The sequence below is a fragment of the Mustela nivalis genome (genome assembly GCF_964662115.1).
Source record: "Mustela nivalis genome assembly, contig: HAP1_SCAFFOLD_232, whole genome shotgun sequence".
In the NCBI taxonomy this organism is placed as follows: domain Eukaryota; kingdom Metazoa; phylum Chordata; class Mammalia; order Carnivora; family Mustelidae; genus Mustela; species Mustela nivalis.
In genome coordinates this window covers 1,149,541-1,168,142 of record NW_028136404.1, presented here as the reverse complement: position 1 = coordinate 1,168,142, position 18,602 = coordinate 1,149,541, and the positions used below count along the sequence as shown (strand labels likewise).

At 56.1% G+C, this 18,602-nt stretch overlaps 1 protein-coding gene across 1 annotated transcript in view; it reads left to right on the top strand.

Annotated features, from left to right (window-relative positions):
• Positions 1–18,602, top strand: part of LOC309857025 (extracellular serine/threonine protein kinase FAM20C-like) — a gene marked incomplete at its 3' end in the record, with an annotated part of 65,611 nt that overhangs the window by 23,148 nt on the left and 23,861 nt on the right. Inside the window, exons 4-11 of the mRNA XM_082749925.1 lie at positions 467–559; positions 1,265–1,380; positions 7,262–7,442; positions 8,161–8,270; positions 8,419–8,500; positions 13,009–13,068; positions 13,655–13,996; positions 14,721–14,759. Of these exons, the coding sequence (XP_082606051.1) occupies positions 467–559; positions 1,265–1,380; positions 7,262–7,442; positions 8,161–8,270; positions 8,419–8,500; positions 13,009–13,068; positions 13,655–13,996; positions 14,721–14,759 (1,023 nt within the window). The remainder of the gene's footprint in view (positions 1–466; positions 560–1,264; positions 1,381–7,261; positions 7,443–8,160; positions 8,271–8,418; positions 8,501–13,008; positions 13,069–13,654; positions 13,997–14,720; positions 14,760–18,602) is intronic.

Here is an 18,602-nt window from a genome sequence, read left to right as displayed (position 1 = left end):
CTGGGTTCGGGAGCCAGGGGCTGCCTTCAGCCTCTGCCTTCCTGGAGAGCCTGCATCTGGCTGGCGGTGGAGACCTGGTGGGTGGGGGGCTGCACAGTGTTCAGTAGCCTGCTCCTTCCTAAGGGAAAGCCTGGCCGGAAGAGTTGGCCCATCCCCATCCCGGGGTCCAAATACTTCCTCGCTGGCTGATTTCAAGCTGGTGTGGGGGACACGCATCCCCTCCCTCTATGCTGTTGGCACCTGCAGAGGCGACAGGTGTCAGCGGCCCCAAGAGCACTCAGTAGGGTGTCGTAAACACAATCTGTGTGTTTATACAGATTGGTCTTCAAGGATGACTTGGATAGCGGGCTCACAGCACTCTTGGAAGCATGACAGCCTGTTTTCGCTGGCGGCACAAGCCACCAGAACCCGCCTGCTGGAGGGTTTTGACAGTGATCAACCTTTTGTTTTGTCCGGTTTTCTCTAGGCAAACGAGGGAGCAGGAGACGCCCCCTGACTTCTTTTATTTCTCGGACTATGAGAGGCACAACGTGGAGATCGCTGCCTTCCACCTGGACAGGTGAGTCCTCCCGCCTGCGTCCTGGGTCTGAGCACCGTACGTGGGGGGGGGGTCCCCCCAACACCCGGCCGGGAGGGTCCTGTCATTACCCCGTTGTGCAGAGTAGAAACTGAGGCAGGCCGTGCTGGTAACCATTGCCCTGTAGCGCAGAGGTGGGTCTGTCCTGTGATGGCCTAACCCAGAGAGTCATGCTGCGTACCCCACACCAGGGACAGTGCCGGGCGGGAGAGGACCCAGAGCAGCCAGTGACCTGGGCGGGCATGGCCCACCAGGGAGGGGGGGAGGAGTACGAGTGCTGGGTGTTTTAAGGCAGGGTGTTTCAGGATGTCAGCCCTGGGGCCATGTGAGACCGAGGGACACGAGTCTAGCACCCGCATCCCCCACCCCCCATCACCCGTCTCCTAGAATAGCCCTACCAAGTCACATGTGAATGCCCTTTCGGGGTCCACACCGCCTCTCACTGCTGGGGAGCTGGGCAGGGGGTGGTGGTTGGCCGTGTCGTGAGCCTCTCAGCAGCCCCCCTGCCTGCACAGAGCTGTGCACCCTCCAGAGGCAGTCATGGGCCTGGCTCCAGGGTCAGTTCCTGGAGTCCAGGGGATGAGGGACCCCACCTTGGAACGCAGAGAAAGGGGTTTTCATTCCTCACCAGCCCAGAGCTGGCCGGGGCACGGAGATGAGACCCTCTCCCCGTCCCTTTCCTGCCAGGATCCTGGACTTCCGCTGGGTCCCGCCCGTGGCCGGCAGGATGGTCAACATGACGAAGGAGATCCGGGATGTGACGAGGGACAAGAAGCTGTGGAGGACCTTCTTCATCTCCCCAGGTAAGCTGCCCCTCGCCAGGCTTCCCACACACGTCACCACGAGCCTGCTTCCCTTTCCAAGATGGAGGAGAGAAACTGGGAAGAACTCTTGTGTGACCAAGCCCTCATCCTGACCCTGAGCGTGGTGCATCCCCTGGGGGCTGGGCCACGCCACAGGACCCCAGGCTGCGTCGCCACTCCATGTCAGCCATTTCTGCAGGTTCTAGTGCACGCTTTCTGGGGATGTTGCTCAGTGTTCAGAAGTTAAGATAAAACATGACCATGTCCACACACTCACCCCCGGGTTACCTGTCACCAGCGTCCTTCCACATGAGACGGCTGCTCTCCGGCTCTGTCTTGGACTAGTTCAGAGGCTCACTGAGGGACTGGTGTAGGGCCGGCAGAAAGGGCCGGCCTGTAGCTGCCAAGAGCACGTCGTGCCTGTGGCCACTCGGGCTGGAGAGCATCCCTGTAGCCAGAAACGAGCCCATTCCGTGTGGGTCGCCCCCATACCCCGCGGATGGGGCCGGCCCGGAGGTCCCACACACAGGGCGCCCTGGGCACTGTGTCATCCCATGGCGGGCAGGCTCTGGGCCGTGCTACCACAGCAAAGGGACATACGCATTAGTGAGCGCCAGCTGCATACCAGGCTCTACCACGTACCTGCTAGAGGGTTCCCCATTCGATTCCTAGGCAGGAGTGCGGGGGCACACTGTCTCCTCATCCCCCCTTGTGCGTGATTCTGTGGAGGCATGGCTGACACGCCGTCACTAGTAGCCAAGGGCAGAGTTCTGTGAATTTCCATGAGCAGAGAAGCCCCGGTCCCATCCTGCCCCATCTCTCCAACGATGCGGTCTGTTTCCGGTTTCTGAGAGCTACTGAGCCTTTCCTACCGTTGTGCACAAGTGGGGGTGGCACACGGGTGTAACTTTGTCTCCCGGTGCTCAACGGCACCATGTCAAGAGTCCCCCGGGTCGTTGCTTGGTATCCCGCGTGCTCGTCGGAGCCCTGTTGTTGTGTATGGACGCACCGCGATGGCTTATCCCGTCGTCTGCTGATGGGCCCTGGATACACGGGACTCAGTGACTTGCCCAAATGAAGGGGAGGAGCTGGAGTCTGAGTATCAAGCAAGACAAACAAACCAAGAAACTTCTCTATCTTGCTTTCTTGGTGCAGAGGGAGCTCCCTTCGGGCACCTGCCTCTGGGTCCAGAGGTGCTTGCCCGGGCGCGTGGCCGCCTCGCTGGGGGCTCGCAGGGAAGGGGCTGTGCACCTGGCAGCGTCCAGAACCCCACGACTGATGTCCCACAGGGGCGGCTGAAGGCTCGTGGATTCCTTCTTAGACACAAACCACGGAGCTGGTTCTCAGTCTGAGCGGGTGACGGCACGGGCCTGTCCCACTCCGGCGGTGTGCCGTTCCGTGTGCTGCAGCTGTCATGTTCCAGGTGCCACATGACAATCGCAGGGATGTGTGGTTTTCTTTAAAGCAGCAGAGTGGCAGGAGCGAGCTTTGACCTCGTTCTAGAAAACAAAGTCTGTTCAGACTCACTGGTAGCCTTGGTGCTTTGCCTGCCCTTCTAGAACCCTCCATTGCCACACTGCCCACAGAGCTTTGCTCGAGAACCAGGTGCATGTTGGAGACATTAATCGGCGGCGGACATCCCCTCCACCTCCAGGGGCCTGAGTGGTTCTGTCTGGGGTCAGTCAGGAAAGGGAAACGTGCCAGCAGCTGACAGGGGAGCTTGGCGCTGGCTGGGAGCTAGATGGGCGCGTGCGAGGTAGAGATGGCTTGACCCTCAGGCCTCACGGGTGGAGGGTTCTGGTGCAGAGTCACCTGATTGCTGGGTCCTTGGCCCGTCTTCCCCTGAGGTCTCAGGTGTTGGAGGAGCTGGCCTTGGGGTTTGGGGAAGGCAGATTTTCCCAGCCAACCACCTCGATTATCGTCACTGAGATGAAAAAGGGCTCACATTCCTTCCTCCTGCTCGCCCGCTTCTGCCCAAGTGCAGGGCTGAGCCAATGACCGCCCCCCTGCACCAGCCTCTGACTCACTTGCTAGACTGGTGTCGACCCAGTCACCATATTCAGCATTCAACCCATGAGCATGTGCTGCTGGGGCCCTCGGTCAGGTGGGGACACTGAGGCACGAGGAGGGGTGGGGACACTGAGGCACGAGGAGGGGAAGTCCCATACCAAGGTCATACCCCTGGGAAGCTCTTGGGGCCCTGCCCTGGCCGTTCCTTTAAAATCTTTTTTTTGTTTGTTTTTAAGATTTTTTTTATTTGACAGACAGAGATCACAAGTAGGCAGAGAGACAGGCAGAGAGGGAGAGGGAAGCAGGCTCCCCGCCGAGCAGAGAGCCTGACGCGGGGCTCCATTCCAGGACCCTGGGATCATGACCTGAGCCAAAGGCAGAGGCTTTAACCCACTGAGCCACCCAGGCGCCCCCTGGCCATTCCTTTAGAACAAGGCTTGGCTCTCTGGTGAGGACGCTATGCCCTCACAAAGCGCCTTTCTGTCCGAGCATTAACCTGTCTCACAGCAGCTTCTGCCCTTAGATGGCAGAGCCCAGGGCTCCAGCCCAGGGGATCAGATAAAGGTTACCCTCCTGAACAAGGAGCCGCCGCCTGGCCCGAGGCATATGGTGCGTCAGTGGGACGTGGACGAACGTGTCGACACAGGCGAGCTCATAGATGGGTCTGTCCCACATTGTCCTGCTGCACTGGTTCTGGGATCACGAGGTCCCAGGGAGGCAGAGAGGCCGGTGATGCAGGCAGGGGCTCACTGTGCGCAGGCAGCACCGTGGGAGCCCCTGAGCTGCCTTCCCGTGTCCCCCAGTTGGCTGCTCACCAGCCACAGAGACCCTGCGTGGTCCAGAGAGGAGACCCCTTGTCTGGGAAGCTGGCCGTTTGCACCGCTGGGAAGGGGCCTGAGCGTGGTGGCCGCCATTCTGACCACCGTGTCCCTACACACTTCAGGCTCTTGAGAGCTCCCCCACCCACTGCAATCACAGAGTCACTGACCATGAGGACGTGAACCTCACCACTGTGTGCACACAAGTGCCATAGCGTCCTGGACCAGTACGGGACACCTGGCCAGGCGTCTGGCAACAAATCAGCAAACTAGGCAGCGGGAGATGCACGCTAACCCTAAATGGCCCATGTTCCCTGCGATCTGAGTCCCGTACCATAATGTTCACCTTCTTTTTGCGGCAACTAAACGACCAAGGCATTTTATTCTTGTTTTTTAAGTAACGTGTCCATACCGCGTGGTTAAATGGAGTAACATTTGTTCTGCTTTATTTATTTTTTTTAGAAGATTTTTATTTATTTATTTTACAGGCAGAGATTACAAGTAGGCAGAGAGGCAGGCGGAAAGAGAGGGAGGAGGCAGGCTCCCCGCTGAGCAGAGGGCCCGATGCGGGGCTCCATCCCAGGACCCTGAAATCATGACCTGAGCCAAAGGCAGAGGCTTTAACCCACTGAGCCACCCAGGCGCCCCTCTGCTTTATTTTTTTTTATGAAGTTCATCATTTTGGAGGGTGCAGTTCTGCAGCTTCTAGTGCATTTGCGACGTGCCACGTCAGCACCTGTTCCAGAACGTTCTGTTCACCCCTGTTTGCCATCACCCCCCTGGGCCCCCCACCCCTGAACCCCCAGGGTTTCTGTGTGCTGTTGCCTATCTGGACGTTTCACACACACAATGCGACAGTGTGTGGCGTCTGTCACCGAGTGTCACATTCACATGGATTGTCCCCGGTGGAGGCTTCCTCCTGGGTAAACAGTGTACCCTGTTCTATGGAGGGACAGCCCCGGGGGGACAGCGGGGGGCCCCGCAGCTCTGTTCCCACGGGCCCTTGGTGCCGGGTGCTGCATGCACGCATGCTCGCTTCCCTCGAGGGTAGCATTGCTCTGTCATGGGTCCTTCCACACTAGCTTTCAGACAGGCCACCAGCCTGGCTTCCACAGCAGCCACACCGTGTCCAGCCCAGTGGTACTGAAGCAGCTCCCGTGTCCCCATGCCCTCAGCAATACCCTTTAGTGTCTGTTCTCCCGACTGAAACTGGCTGGGGGTGTAGGAAACGGGGTCTCACCGTGGTCCCCGCGGCACTCCCCTAATGACCAAGGTGGGGTCATGTCCGTGTTGGCTGTTTCTGTAGTTTCTTTAGGGGAAAATCTGCAGAACTCCTTGGCCCATTTACGAGTGGGTCTATTTATCTTAGTGGGTCGTAGGAGTTCTTCATGTGGGCTGCGTGCTAGACCCTTGTCAGAGCGCAGACTGGCAAGCGTTCTCTCCCGCCAAGAGCGTTATACTTTTTTCATGGGGAGAATGCCTCTTTTAAGCCACTGAGCATGGACTCTAGAATTTCGGTAGGTGTCAGTCTGAGATCCTAGTGCCAGCTCCCCCAGTTGTGTGGCCTTGGGCAGGTCAGCGCCCCTCTGTGGGCCTTAGCGTTCGTACCACAGGCAGCACTGATTTGTGAGATCCAGTGGGAGAAAGTCAGGGAGCCTGGCTGGTCAGGTGGACAGTGTGGACTGGGCCTGGCCCATTGGGTGGATGGTGTGGACAGGGGCTTATCGGACAGACAGTGCAGACAGGGGCCCAGCCCATTGGGTGGACAGTGTGGACAGGGGCCCGTCAGACAGATGACGTGGTCGGGGCCTGGCCTATCAGATGGATGGTGTGGACAAGGGCCCATCAGGTAGATCGTGTGAATGGAGGCCCAGCCCTTTGGATGGATGGTGTAGACAGGAGCTCACCCCATTAGGCAGATGGTGTGGATGGGGGCCCAGGCCATTGGGCAGACGGTGTGGATGAGGGTCCAACTCAGCGTGGATGGTGTTGATAGAGGCCCGTGGACAGACAGTGTAGACCGGGAACCATCAGATGGATGGTGTGGATGAGGGTCCAACCCAGTGTGGATGGTGTGGATAGAGGCCCGTGGACAGACAGTGTAGACCGGGAACCATCAGATGGACGGTGTGGATGGGGGCCCATTGCACAGATGGTGTGAATGGGGGCCTGTGGGGCAAACGCTGTGGATGGGGGCCCAGCCTGTCCAGGCAGACAGTGGACAGGCCCAGTCTGTCAGGCAGACAGTGTGGACGGGGGCCCGTGGGACCGATTGTGTTGAGGGGGGTCTAGCCCGGATGGGTGGTGTGGAGGGAGGCCTGTGGGGCAGATGGTTGAATGTGGCCCATGGGACAGACGGTGTGGACTGTGGGACAGACGGTATGGAGGGAGGAGGTCTAGCCTAGGATGGATAGTATGGATGGGATGGGAGTTCGGCCCCGAATGGACTGTGTAGACAGGGGCCTGTGGACAAATGGTATGGAGGGGGACCATGGGACGGACAGTGTGGACAGGTGTATGGCCCAGGATGGATGGTGCGGACGGGGACCTGTAGGACCAACGGTGTGGACAGGGGCCCAGCCCAGGATGGATGGGGGGGCCCGTGGGACGGATGGTGTGGACATGGCCCGTAGGATGGACAGTGTGGACGGGGGCCTGTGGGACCGATGCCTGTGGGACAGATGGTGTGGACGGGGGCCCATGGGACAGATGGCATGAATGTGGCCAGTGGGGCAAACAGGGGCCTATGGGACAGATGGTGTGGATGGCGGTCTAGCCCAGGATGGACGGTGTAGATGGGGACCTCTGGGACAGACAGTGTGGACTGTGGCCCAGCCTGTCAGATGGATGGTGTGGATGGGGACCCATTGGGCAGACGGTGTAGACAGGGGCCTGGCCTGTTGGACGGATACTGTGGATGGGGGCCCGTGGGGCAGATGGTGTAGACAGGGGGTTGTAGGACAGACAGCGTAGACGTGCCTCATGGGACAGACTGTAGACAGGGCTGGCAATAGGGCATTGCCCCCCTCACCTGTGTGCCTCTGTGTCCCCAGCCAACAACATCTGCTTCTACGGGGAGTGCTCCTACTACTGCTCCACAGAACACGCCCTGTGCGGGAAGCCGGACCAGATTGAGGGCTCACTGGCGGCCTTCCTGCCTGACCTGTCCCTGGCCAAGAGGAAGACGTGGCGGAACCCCTGGAGGCGCTTGTACCACAAGCGGAAGAAAGCAGAGTGAGTGTCAGGCAGGCCCTGCCATGCGGGGCCGCATCCTTCTGCTGGCATCGCGGGGGTCTCAGAGGCTTCTGCCCACTGTGCTCAGACGGGCCTCGGGCCTGCTGCCAGCCTCGGGCTGGAGGGAGTATCAGGAAAGGGGGGCACACGCAACTCTGCCTGCCCCCAGTGGGCAACACCGCCCCTCATGCATAGAAGGCAGGAAGGGCGGCCTCATTCTGGGAACCAGACGCATCCCCCACGTGGTGCCACCGGCCCAGTGCAGGCTGGAAACACAGCCTCTCAGGACTGGAACTCTGCATTCGCTCCGTGCCTTTCTTGTCCCTGAAGACATGGCTGTGAAGGGGTCTCTGGGGTGCGGTGTCCAGGTCCTAACCCTCCAGAACCCTGGCATCTGGAGCAAACAGCAGCCTCCAGACATGGCTTGATCACCTCCCAACCCCCTGCTCCTGTTAATGCAGCCTCAGCTGGCAGCTCTGCTCTGTGGTGATCTTAATGCAGCCTCAGCTGGCAGCTCTGCTCCTGTTAATGCAGCCTCTGCTGGCAGCTCTGCAGAGCTGCCAGCAGAGGCTGCATTAACAGGAGCAGGGGGTTGGGAGTTTATCACCTCTCTCCACCCCAAGTCCTCACTGCAATAATCCCGCTGTGCTGAGCTGGTCTGGGCCTCCCTCTCCACCCAGAGGAGGAAACTGACCTTCTCACATGGGCTCCCCCACAGGTGGGAAGTGGACCCCGACTACTGTGAGGAGGTGAAGCAGACGCCCCTCTATGACAGCAGCCACCGTGTTCTGGACATCATGGACATGACCATTTTTGACTTCCTCATGGGTAAGTCAGCAGCCCGGGCTTCCACCAGGAGCGCCCACCCTGTGTGTGACCCAGCAGGGGTCAAGCTCCTGCTTTGCTCTGTCCCTTGGGCTCTAGGCTCAGAGGTAGAGAGTCGGCTCCTGAGTTTTCAGCTTGCTTCTCTCCACAGGAAACATGGACCGCCATCACTATGAGACTTTTGAGAAGTTTGGGAACGAGACGATTATTATCCATTTGGACAATGGAAGAGGGTGAGCCGCGTTCTTACTCCTCCAGACCCAGGAGGACCAGGCTCTGAGTGGGGGATGGTGGCCGTCCCCCACAGATGCTGTGTGTGTGATGCAGGGTGCTGGCCCTGGGTCTCCAGCTCCTGACGGCAGGAAGCATTGGTAGTGTTACTCCTCCTGGTCCCCAGGGTCACCCCTGTGTGCTGAGTCCTGCGATGTTCTCATGTTGCCCAGGAGAAACTGAGGCCCAGAGAGGCTGCTTGCCCAGAAAGGCCGTGAGGAGCACTTTGCCCATCACATAGTCACATGGGATTGGCTAACTGGGACATGTGGCCCTCCCTACCCCACAAAGAGGGCCTGTGGCCACTGCATGCTGGGCCCTGGGCTGTCCTGGGCCACCGAAGAGAGCCATCTGCTGGGTGGATGTGGGTACAGGGACCTGCCTTTCCCAAATGATTACTAGTGCTGGTGCTAGGACAAGTTGGCACCTGGCACCTGGAGTTGGATGTGGGGGCTGCGGACACCCAACTGCCAAGGACAGTACCATGGCCAGACTCTGGGGGCACCTTCTCTGCTTAGCCTGTCTCAGACCCCAGTACAGCAGCCAGAACACTAGGGTACTTTCAGGGACATGCCTCATCCCAGGGCCTGTGTCTGGTGCTGGGCACAGCAAAGACAAGACCACAGAGCCCAGGTGCTAGGGACACAGTGCCGGAGTGCTGGTGACAGCCGGGGGTGCTGGGGATCTAGTGTTGGTGTGCTAGGGAGAGCCAGCCGGAGTGCTGGAGACACTCAGCCGGGGATGCTGGGGCACAGTGCCGGGGTGATGGGGATAGTCAGCCAGGGGTACTGGGAACTCAGTGCTGGGATGCTGGGGACATTCAGCCAGGGGTACTGGGGCACAGTTCTGGGGTGCTGGGGACACTCAGCTGGGGATGCTGGAACACAGTGCTGGGGTGATGAGGAGAGTCAGCCAGGGGCACTGTGGACATGGTGCTGGGATGTTGGGGACACTAAGCCAGAGGTTCTTGGGACAATCAGCCAGAGGTGTTGGGGATACAGTGCTGGGGTGCTAGGGACACTCAGCCAGGGATCCTGGGGCACAGTGCCGGGGTGATGGGCACAGTCAACCAGGGGTACTGGGGACACAGTGCTAGGGACAGTCAGTTGTGGGAGCTGGGAACACATTGCTGGTGATAGCTGGAGGTGCTGGGGACAGTCAGCAGGGGGCACTAGGGATATAGTTCTTGGGTACTAGGGACACTCAGTAGGGGTGCTAGGGGCAGTCATCCAGGGGTGCTGGGGCCACTCAGCCAGGGGTCTGGGGACAGTCAATCCAAAGTGCTGGGGCACAGTGCCAGGGGCACTGGGGACACAGTGCTGGGGACACTCCACTGGGCATACTGGGGGCACTCACCCAGGGGTGCTGGGGACAGTCAGCTATGGGAGCTGGGAACACCGTACTGGTGCCAGTCAGCCAGGGGCTGCTGGGGCACAGTGCCAGGTGGACACTCAGCCGGTGGTGCTGGGGACAGTGTTGGGTTGTTGGGGACACTCAGCCAGGTGTGCTAGGGAGAATCAGTTGGGGGTGCTAGGGACACAGTGCCAGGATGCTGGGGCAAGTGCCAGAAGTACTGGGGATAGTCAGCCGGGGACCCTAGGACACAGTGCTGGGTGCTGAGGTCAGCCAGTGGCACTGGGGACACAGTGCTGGGATTCTGGGGACTCAGCTGGGGTGCTGGAGACACAGGGCTGGGTGCTGGGGACAGACAGCCAGGGGCACTGAGGACATATTGCTAAGGTGCTGGGGACACTCAGCCAGGGGTGCTGGAGAGACCGTGTCAGGGTGATGGGGACAGTCATCTGTGGGTTCTGGGAACACAGTGCTGGGGACACTCAGCCAGACGTGCTGGGTTACAGTGCCAGGGTGCTGGGGCACAGTGCCTGTTGTACTGGGGATACTCAGCTGGGGGTGCTGGGCATAGTATTGGGGGTGTTGGGACACTTAGCCACAGTGCTGGCTAAGTTCCTGCGAGGAGCACTCAGCCAGGTGCTAGGTTATAGTGCCAGGTTATAGTTGGGGTCACTCAGCTGGGGGCACTAGGGACACAGTGCTGGGTGTGTTGGGACCCTAACCCAGGGGTGCTCGGCACAGTCAGGTGTCCTAGGGACACCCAGCTGGGGTGCTGGGGTCATAGTGCTAGGGACACTCCACTGGGGGGTGTGGGGACACTCAGCTGGGGTGCTAGGTTACAGTGCCGGGGGTGCTGGGACACTTAGTCCCACACCGGGGACACAATGCTGTGATGTTGGGGACACTCAGCCGGGGGTGTTGGTGACAGCTGGCTGTGCTGGGGACACAGTGCTGGGGTGCTAGGGACAGTGAGCTGAGGGTGATGGGCACAAGGCTGGGTGCTGGGGACACTCAGCCAGGGGATATGGGGCACAATGCCAGGATGGTGGGGGAAAAGTGCCAGCATGCTGGGGACACTCAGGAATGCTGGGGCACAGTGCTGAGGTGCTGGAGTCAGCCAGGGGTGCTGGGGACACAGTGCTAGGGACACTCCACAAGGGGGCGCTTGGGACAATCAGCCATGGGCATTGGGGACGCAACGCCAGGGTGCTGGGGAGTCAGCTGGGGGTGTGGGGGACACTCAGCCGGGAAAGCTGGGGCACGGTGCCAGGGCTGCTGGGGAGAGTCAGCTGTGGGCGCTGGGAACACAGTGCTGGTGACGGTCAGCTGAGGGCACTGGGGACCTAGTACTTGGTACTGGGGACAGTCAGCTGGAGGCACTGGCGTCAAAGTGCTGGTGGGCTGGGAACAGTCAGCCCAGGATGCTGGGCATATAGTTCTGGGGTACTGGGGACACTCAGCCAGGGGTGCTAGGAACAGTCAGTTGTGGGTACTGGGGCCATCAGCCAGGGGCACTGAGGACACGGTGCTGGGGTAATACAGGCAGTCAGCCAGGGGTGCAGGGGACACAGGACACAGTGCTAGGGTGGTGGAGATAGCCGGGGCGCTGGGGATACAGTGCTGGGATCCTGGGAATACTCAGCTGGGGGCGCTGGGGAGTCAGCCAGGGGTGCTGGGGATCTAGTGCTGGGTTCTGGGGACAGTCAGCTGGGGACACTGGGGTCAAAGTGCTGGGGACAGTCAGCCAAGGGTGCTGGGCATATAGTTCTGGGGTACTGGGGACACTTAGCCGGGGTGCTAGAGACAGTCAGCTGGGGGTGCTGGGGCCACTCAGCCTGTGGCACTGGGGACAGTCGGGCAGGGGCACTGAGGACACGTGCTGGGGTGATGCAGTCAGCTGTGGGTGAGGACACTCAGCTGTGGGTGCTGGGGTCATGGGCGGGGTGGTAGAGACAGCTGGGGGTGCTGGGGATGCAGTGCTGGGATCCTGGGGACACTCAGCCAGGGTCACTGGGGAAAGTCAGCCAGGGAAGCTGGGAACACTCAGCCAGGGATAGTAGGGACAGTCAGCCAGGGGTGCGGGACACAGTGCTGGAGTGGTGGAGACAGTCGGGGGCACTGGGGAGAGTCAGCCAGAGGTGCTGGGGTCGGCCAGCTGGGGGCGCTGGGGACACAGTGCTGGGATGTTGGGGGCACTAGGCCGGGGGTGCTGGGGACACTCAGCCGGGGGTGCTAGGGACACAGTGCTGGGGATACTCCGCTGGATGGTGATGGGGGCACTCAGCCAGGAGTGCTGGGGCACAGTGTCGGGAGTGCTGGGGCACAGTGTCGGGGGTGCTGGGGCACAGTGCCAGGGGTACTGGGACACTAAGTTGGGGTGCTGGGGTATACAGTGCAGGGGGTGTTTGTGACAGCTGTGGGAGCTGAGAACACAGTGCTGGTGACAGCCAACGGGTGCTGGGGACACTCAGCCAGGGGTGCTAGTTACAGAGCCGGGGTGGGGGACAGGCAACCGAGGGTGCTGGGACACTCAGCCAGGGTGATGGGGAAAGTCAGCTGGGGGTGCTAGGGACACAGTGCTGGGGTGCTGGTGATAGGCAAGGGTGTTGGGGACACTCAGCAGGGATGCTAGGGATAGTCAGCAGGGGGTGCTGGTGATAGGCAACTGTGATGGGGACACTCAGCCGATGTTGCTGGGGACACAGTGCTGGGGTGGTGCAGACAGCCAGAGGCGCTGGGGACACAGTGCTGGGGACACTCAACTGAGAGCACTGGGGACACTCACCCAGTGTGCTGGGACACTCACCTGGGGGTGCTAGGGACACAGTGCTGAGGACAGTCCACTGGGGGTGCTGGGGACACTCAGCCAGTGGGCTGGGGCACAGTCCTGGGTAATGGGGACAGTTAGCTGGGGCGTTGTGGACACAAAGCTGGGACTTGGGGGACAGCAGTGTCTTGGGGACACACTGCCCCATCTCCATGGCTGTGGCTCTCCAGTAGGGCACACAGGGCGCTGCCCACTGCAGGGCTGGGGTCCCCCATGGAGTGCCCTGTTGCAGGCTCTGTACACAGGTGTCCTGTGTGTCGTGTCCCCAACAATTCTGTGCTTCCTCGGCAGGTTTGGGAAGTATTCCCATGATGAGCTGTCCATTCTGGTGCCTTTACAGCAGTGCTGCAGGTATGGCGCCCCACTCTGCGTCCCCCCGCCCCCCAGGGAGCCCTCAGTCCAGGCACAGATTGGGCAGAGGCCCCCAGCCTCACTCCCACAGCCTGGCAGCATGCAGCCCGGCACCCGGAGCCCGAGTTGTGGGGAGCCCCTCCCGGCGCATGTCTCAGGCCAGCCGTGATGGCCCCCATCACAGATGAAGACACTAGGGCTCAGACTGGCGTCCTGCCCCCCCAGCACTCTGTGCCCCTCGCTGCCACCCTCTTTGGGGCTCCCCCCTCATACCTCTTCCCTTTCGGGTGGGGAACCAAGCCATGGGGCAGAACCAGGAGCTCCCTGCCCGGGGAAGGTGTGTGGGGCTGAGCTGGGCTCAGTCTCCCGGATGCATGGGCCATCCTCCCCGCCCTGCGTCTGCCTGGAGTGTCGGGTCCCTGTGGGCACTGCCAGGCCTCCCGTGGCCACCTGCTCTGCCAGGCAGGACCCTTACTGCAGCGCCTCCGGGAGGCAGGGACCCGCCTGGGACTGCCCCTGGCTTGGTGCCGGTGTCCCCTGTGCCCAGGCCTCAGAGGCTGGGGCCTGACCTGTCTCTCCCCGGCAGGGTCCGGAAGTCCACCTACCTTCGGCTGCAGCTCCTGGCCAAGGAGGAGTACCGGCTGAGCCTGCTGATGGCAGAGTCCCTGCGCAAGGACCGCGTGGCCCCCGTCCTGTACCGGCCGCACCTGGAGGCGCTGGACCGGCAGCTGCGCATTGTGCTGCGGGCTTTTGGGGACTGCGTGGAGAAGGACGGGCCGCACAGCGTGTTGGAAGACGACCTGGATGCCGAGCACAGAGTGCCCCCCCGGCAGGTAGTGACCGAGAGCCGCCGGCCTGCCGTGGAGGAGGGACACATGTGTCCACGCTGTGATTCAGAGACTGCGGGAACAGATGGACTGCTCCATGGGTCAGGGACATGGGCCAGTCCCAGAGGGCAGCATCACATCTACACAGCCCAGGTGTGCCCACTGGAGCCAGGAGAAGTCCGGCCCTGTAGGCCGCAGGGCCTGAATCTTGCTGGGAGGCCTACCTGGGGGCTCCCCGAGATTGTTGCCTGCAGGGGCTCAGTGTGGGCACGGGGCACCGCGACAGGCCAGCCCCAGGGGTTCCAAGGGGAGGACACTGATGAGCACTGACATAAACCCCAGAGAGTCCCAGGGAGCAGAGAGTCCTGGGTATCAGAGCCCTGGCCACCTCCAGGGCTCCCAGCCCCTCTGGTGCCCCAGGACCACTGGTTTCTGTGCACCTGGCTCCACGCAAAGTTGCCACCACAAATTATTCCTGGTCTCTAAGGCAAAACAGCAAGGTTCATCTTGTTTTCCTCATTTCACAGGTGGGGACATGGAGGCTCAGGGAGGGGCTGACATATAGCACAAAAGTCAGTTTAGGTTTCCAGAATGGCCAAGCCGTTGCCTGCCAGGCGGAGGGGGTACGGCCCACAGCAGAACCAGGCTACCAAGGAAGTAAATGGGGGGATGATAAAGTGAACCCCAAAGGCAGCCCCAATCAGTAACCCACCTGGCACTCACTTCCCACCCAGCACTCCCCTGGTAACACCACTGGCTCAGGCATCCCTGCCCTTTCCTGCCTGTGGCTGTACCTGCGTACCTATGGCCTCACCCCCCCCCCAGCCTCCTGCTGGGCCCCTGTCCCTGCTGCACGGGGAACAGGTAAGTACCTGGAGGAGGACCTGACGAGGTCCCACGATCAGAAGCAGCCAGTTCTGCTGCCGGGAGAGCGTACCCCCCAGCCTCCTCCCAGGCCGCCCCAAGAGAACAGAGGGACTCTGAAGCCAGGACTGCTGTCCTTACCCCCCAGGTCCCCGGTCCATGTGCCACGGGTTTTTTAAAGTTAAAAAAATTTCAACATAGCATATTTGTACTGCTACCTCTACAGAATACCGGTAGCTCACATATTCTGAGGCTGCATCACGTCTGAAGTCTTGCAATATATAAATCTTTTTTATGAGGTATAAACCCTCCACACAGCAGTCCAAAGAAAAGTGATTTCAAACAACCATTAGCTACTGATTCTTAAACACCAGAGAACAAACACAGGAAAGAAATTCAGCACTGAAATCTTCTACATCAAGCTGCAAAAAACAATCTCTAGAGGTGGATTTAAATTTTTAACCAAAAACCCTGGAACAATCTCTTCAATCAGAAAGGTATGGCACAGATGCAGCCATGCCTTCGAGATTGTAGGACACACACAAAGGCATACACTTTATTATTAATTTCAAGTTTACCAAGTCAGTTCAAATCACCAACCTAGGTTCTTAGCACCTTGACACCTTCAACTCCCATCTGATAGGATATCTGGTTAGTGGAAATCTTTTGGGAGCCCGATTTGTCTCTTAACTCCACATAGAGCATGCAAAGCTCTCCCCTTTCCACCTGGTGACCTACTGATGGCACCCAGCAAGACTTCACATGCAATGGATGCTGCCAGAAAAAGAAAGGCAGAGAGTAAAGGTGGAGAAGCATTCCTTCCCATTTCAAAGTAACAAGCAACAGTAAAGGAGCCATGTGAAAACTGTAACATCCTTACATTACCTGAAACTTATAAAAGAAAGAAAATCTGCTCCTTTTGCACCCTGAAATTACAGGTAACAAGACAAAGGACAGAAAACATAAGAAAAGTGTATAAAGGCACTAAATGAAAGGAACACCAACGTTCAAATTATAACTCTGGAAACAATGTCCAGAAGATTATACTTTCTTAACATTCTAACACAGTTAACAAACAGAAGAATTTCAAACAGCTAACAAACATACGAAAAGAAGTTTATACTTCTGGATAAGGAAAATGTACAGTAAAAGATTCGAACACCATTTACGACCCTCCCATTTTCCACTCTCTTTTCTAGACCTGAAACCTGATAACCCCAAACTGTTGGTATCCTACAAGAAAATTGGAACTCTGTTTATGCATGCTAGATCCAGTATCAACATGGTTATATGTCACACAAAGCTAAGTCAAACAACAACAACAAAAACAAAAAACCCAAGGTGCAAAAAGATACGTGAAGTACACCATTTAGACAGATTTTCCAACTAGAAAAAAGGTTTATACAGATGATGAATTCATACAAATATGTACCAAAAAATACAGAAATATGCAAAGGAATGATATAGATCTCCTTCAGTAACGGTGGTTCGGAAAGGCACTGAGGGAGAAAAAGAAGACATGCTCACTGTTTCAATTCCTGCAAATTGTTCAGTGTTTGAATATTTTAATCAAAACTATCCAAATCAGGGATGCCTGGGTGGCTCAGTTGGTTAAGCAGCTGCCTTTGGCTCAGGTCATGATCCCAGTGTCCTGGGATCGAGTCCCACATCAGTCGCCTTGCTCGGTGGGGAGCGTGCTTCTCCCTCTGCCTCTGCTGCCACTCTGCCTGCCTGTGCTCGCTCTCTCTCTCTCTCTCTGGCAAATAAATAAATAAAATCTTAATTAAAAAAAACTATCCAAATCAAATTCACAAAAAGAGTTAACATTTCTTAAATTTAGGGAATGAGTATTACTTCCGTCTTTTTCTATTAGTTTAAAAGATTGTCTTTCCAAAGGTTTCAAAAACGGAAAACTACATTAAGTCAAAGGAAAAAAGAAGATGCAAATTATACCAAGAATCAAGAAAACGACATCATTACAAGTCTTATAGATATTAAAAGGACAATGGAAACTTACAATTTGTGTATGTGACAGCTTAGATGAGATGTCTCAAAGAATTTCTCCAATTATCAAAGGTTACATAAGAATAGGTGAAGTACAAGACCTATATATATTTAAAATAACTGATTTGTACTTAAAGACTTCAACAACTAAAACAACAAAACCAAAAGAATACCCCCACCAAGACAACTACATTGGTGAATTTCCACCAAAAATTTAAGAAAGAATTCTTCACCAATTCTTCCTTCCAAAAAGAACACCCTTTTCAACTCAGTGTTATGAAGTCAGCATTATCAGAACACCAAAAATAAAGACAACACAAGAGAAGGATCCAGCTGTCTCAAGAATATGGAACCAAAACTCCTTAAGAAATTATAAAATTGAATCCAGCAATACATAAAAAGGGTAAAACGTAATAAAGTATTGAGTTTATACCAGGAGTGCAAAGTTCTTTCATACCTGAAACATGAAAATACTAAAATAAATACAATATTATTGACATATTACAAACAACTGGAAATAAAACATAAAGTACAACTTAATAGCATAAAAACACATTAACTATTCAGGCATAAATGTAAAAAGATATGTAGGAGGTCTGTACGCTACAATATACGAAACACTGATGAGAGAAATCAGAGACTTAACTGAGTAAGAGCTATACTATGCTTGTAGGTGAGAAAACTTACTAATGTTAAAATCAATTTTCCTCAAAATGACCTGATTCACAACACAGCAGTCGCTAGTTACATGGCTATTTACATTTGCACTTAATTAAAATCACATAAAATTTAGAATTCGTTTCCTCAATTTCACTAATTACTTTTCAAGTGCTCAAGTCACATGTTGTCCATCACTGCCATACTGGACAGTGTAGATGGGAAACATCCCCCTCATTACAAGAAGTTCTTATTGCTACTGGACAGTGCTAGCTACAGAGTCAATGCAATCCAGTCACAATCTCACCAAATTTCACAGAAATGAGGATGAAAAAAGAGGACCTCATAGACTCTAAATGAGTAAGAAAGTAATTTTTTAAAATTCTGAAAAAGTAGTACCCAGCTGAGGGACTGATGTTACTGGATTTCATGATTTATGATGACTACTAATAGAAATTAAAGATGGTGTGGTATTGGCAAAAACACAAAGTTCAGATACATATACACGCATACATAGGATCATTTGATTTTGAACAAAGATACCAATTTAACTCATTAGAGAAAAGAGAGTCTTCAATAACTGGTACAGAAAAAGGTGGGATGTCCATACATAAAAATTAAGAACCTCAATCCATATTCTTATCCATATATAAGAATGGATTAAATACCTAATTGTAAAACTAAAGTTATTATAAAACTTCTGAGAAAAAATAAAGGAAAATCTTTAGGACCATGTCTATGCAAAGATTCCTTGGATAAAACATATAAAGCAGGGGCGCCTGGGTGGCTCAGTGGGCTAAAGCCTCTGCCCTCAGCTCAGGTTCTCATCCCAGGGTCCTGGGATGGAGCCCCACATTGGGCTCTCTGCTTAGCAGGGAGCCTGCTTCCCCACACCCCCCCTCTCTCTGCCTGCCTCCCAGCCTGCTTGTGATCCCTGTCAAATAAGCAAAATCTTCAAAAAAACAAAACATAAAAAGCATAACCTGCAAAAGAAAAAAATACATATATTGAGTTTCAAAAAATTAAAAATCTCCATTTTCTGAAAGAGGGCATTTCCCCAGGTTTGAGAAATAATTGACACATACCACTATAAAAGTTTAAGGTGAACAGCATGAAGATTTGATTTACATATGTCATAAAATGATTACCACAAGTTTGGAACAGCCATCATCTTCTCTAAAT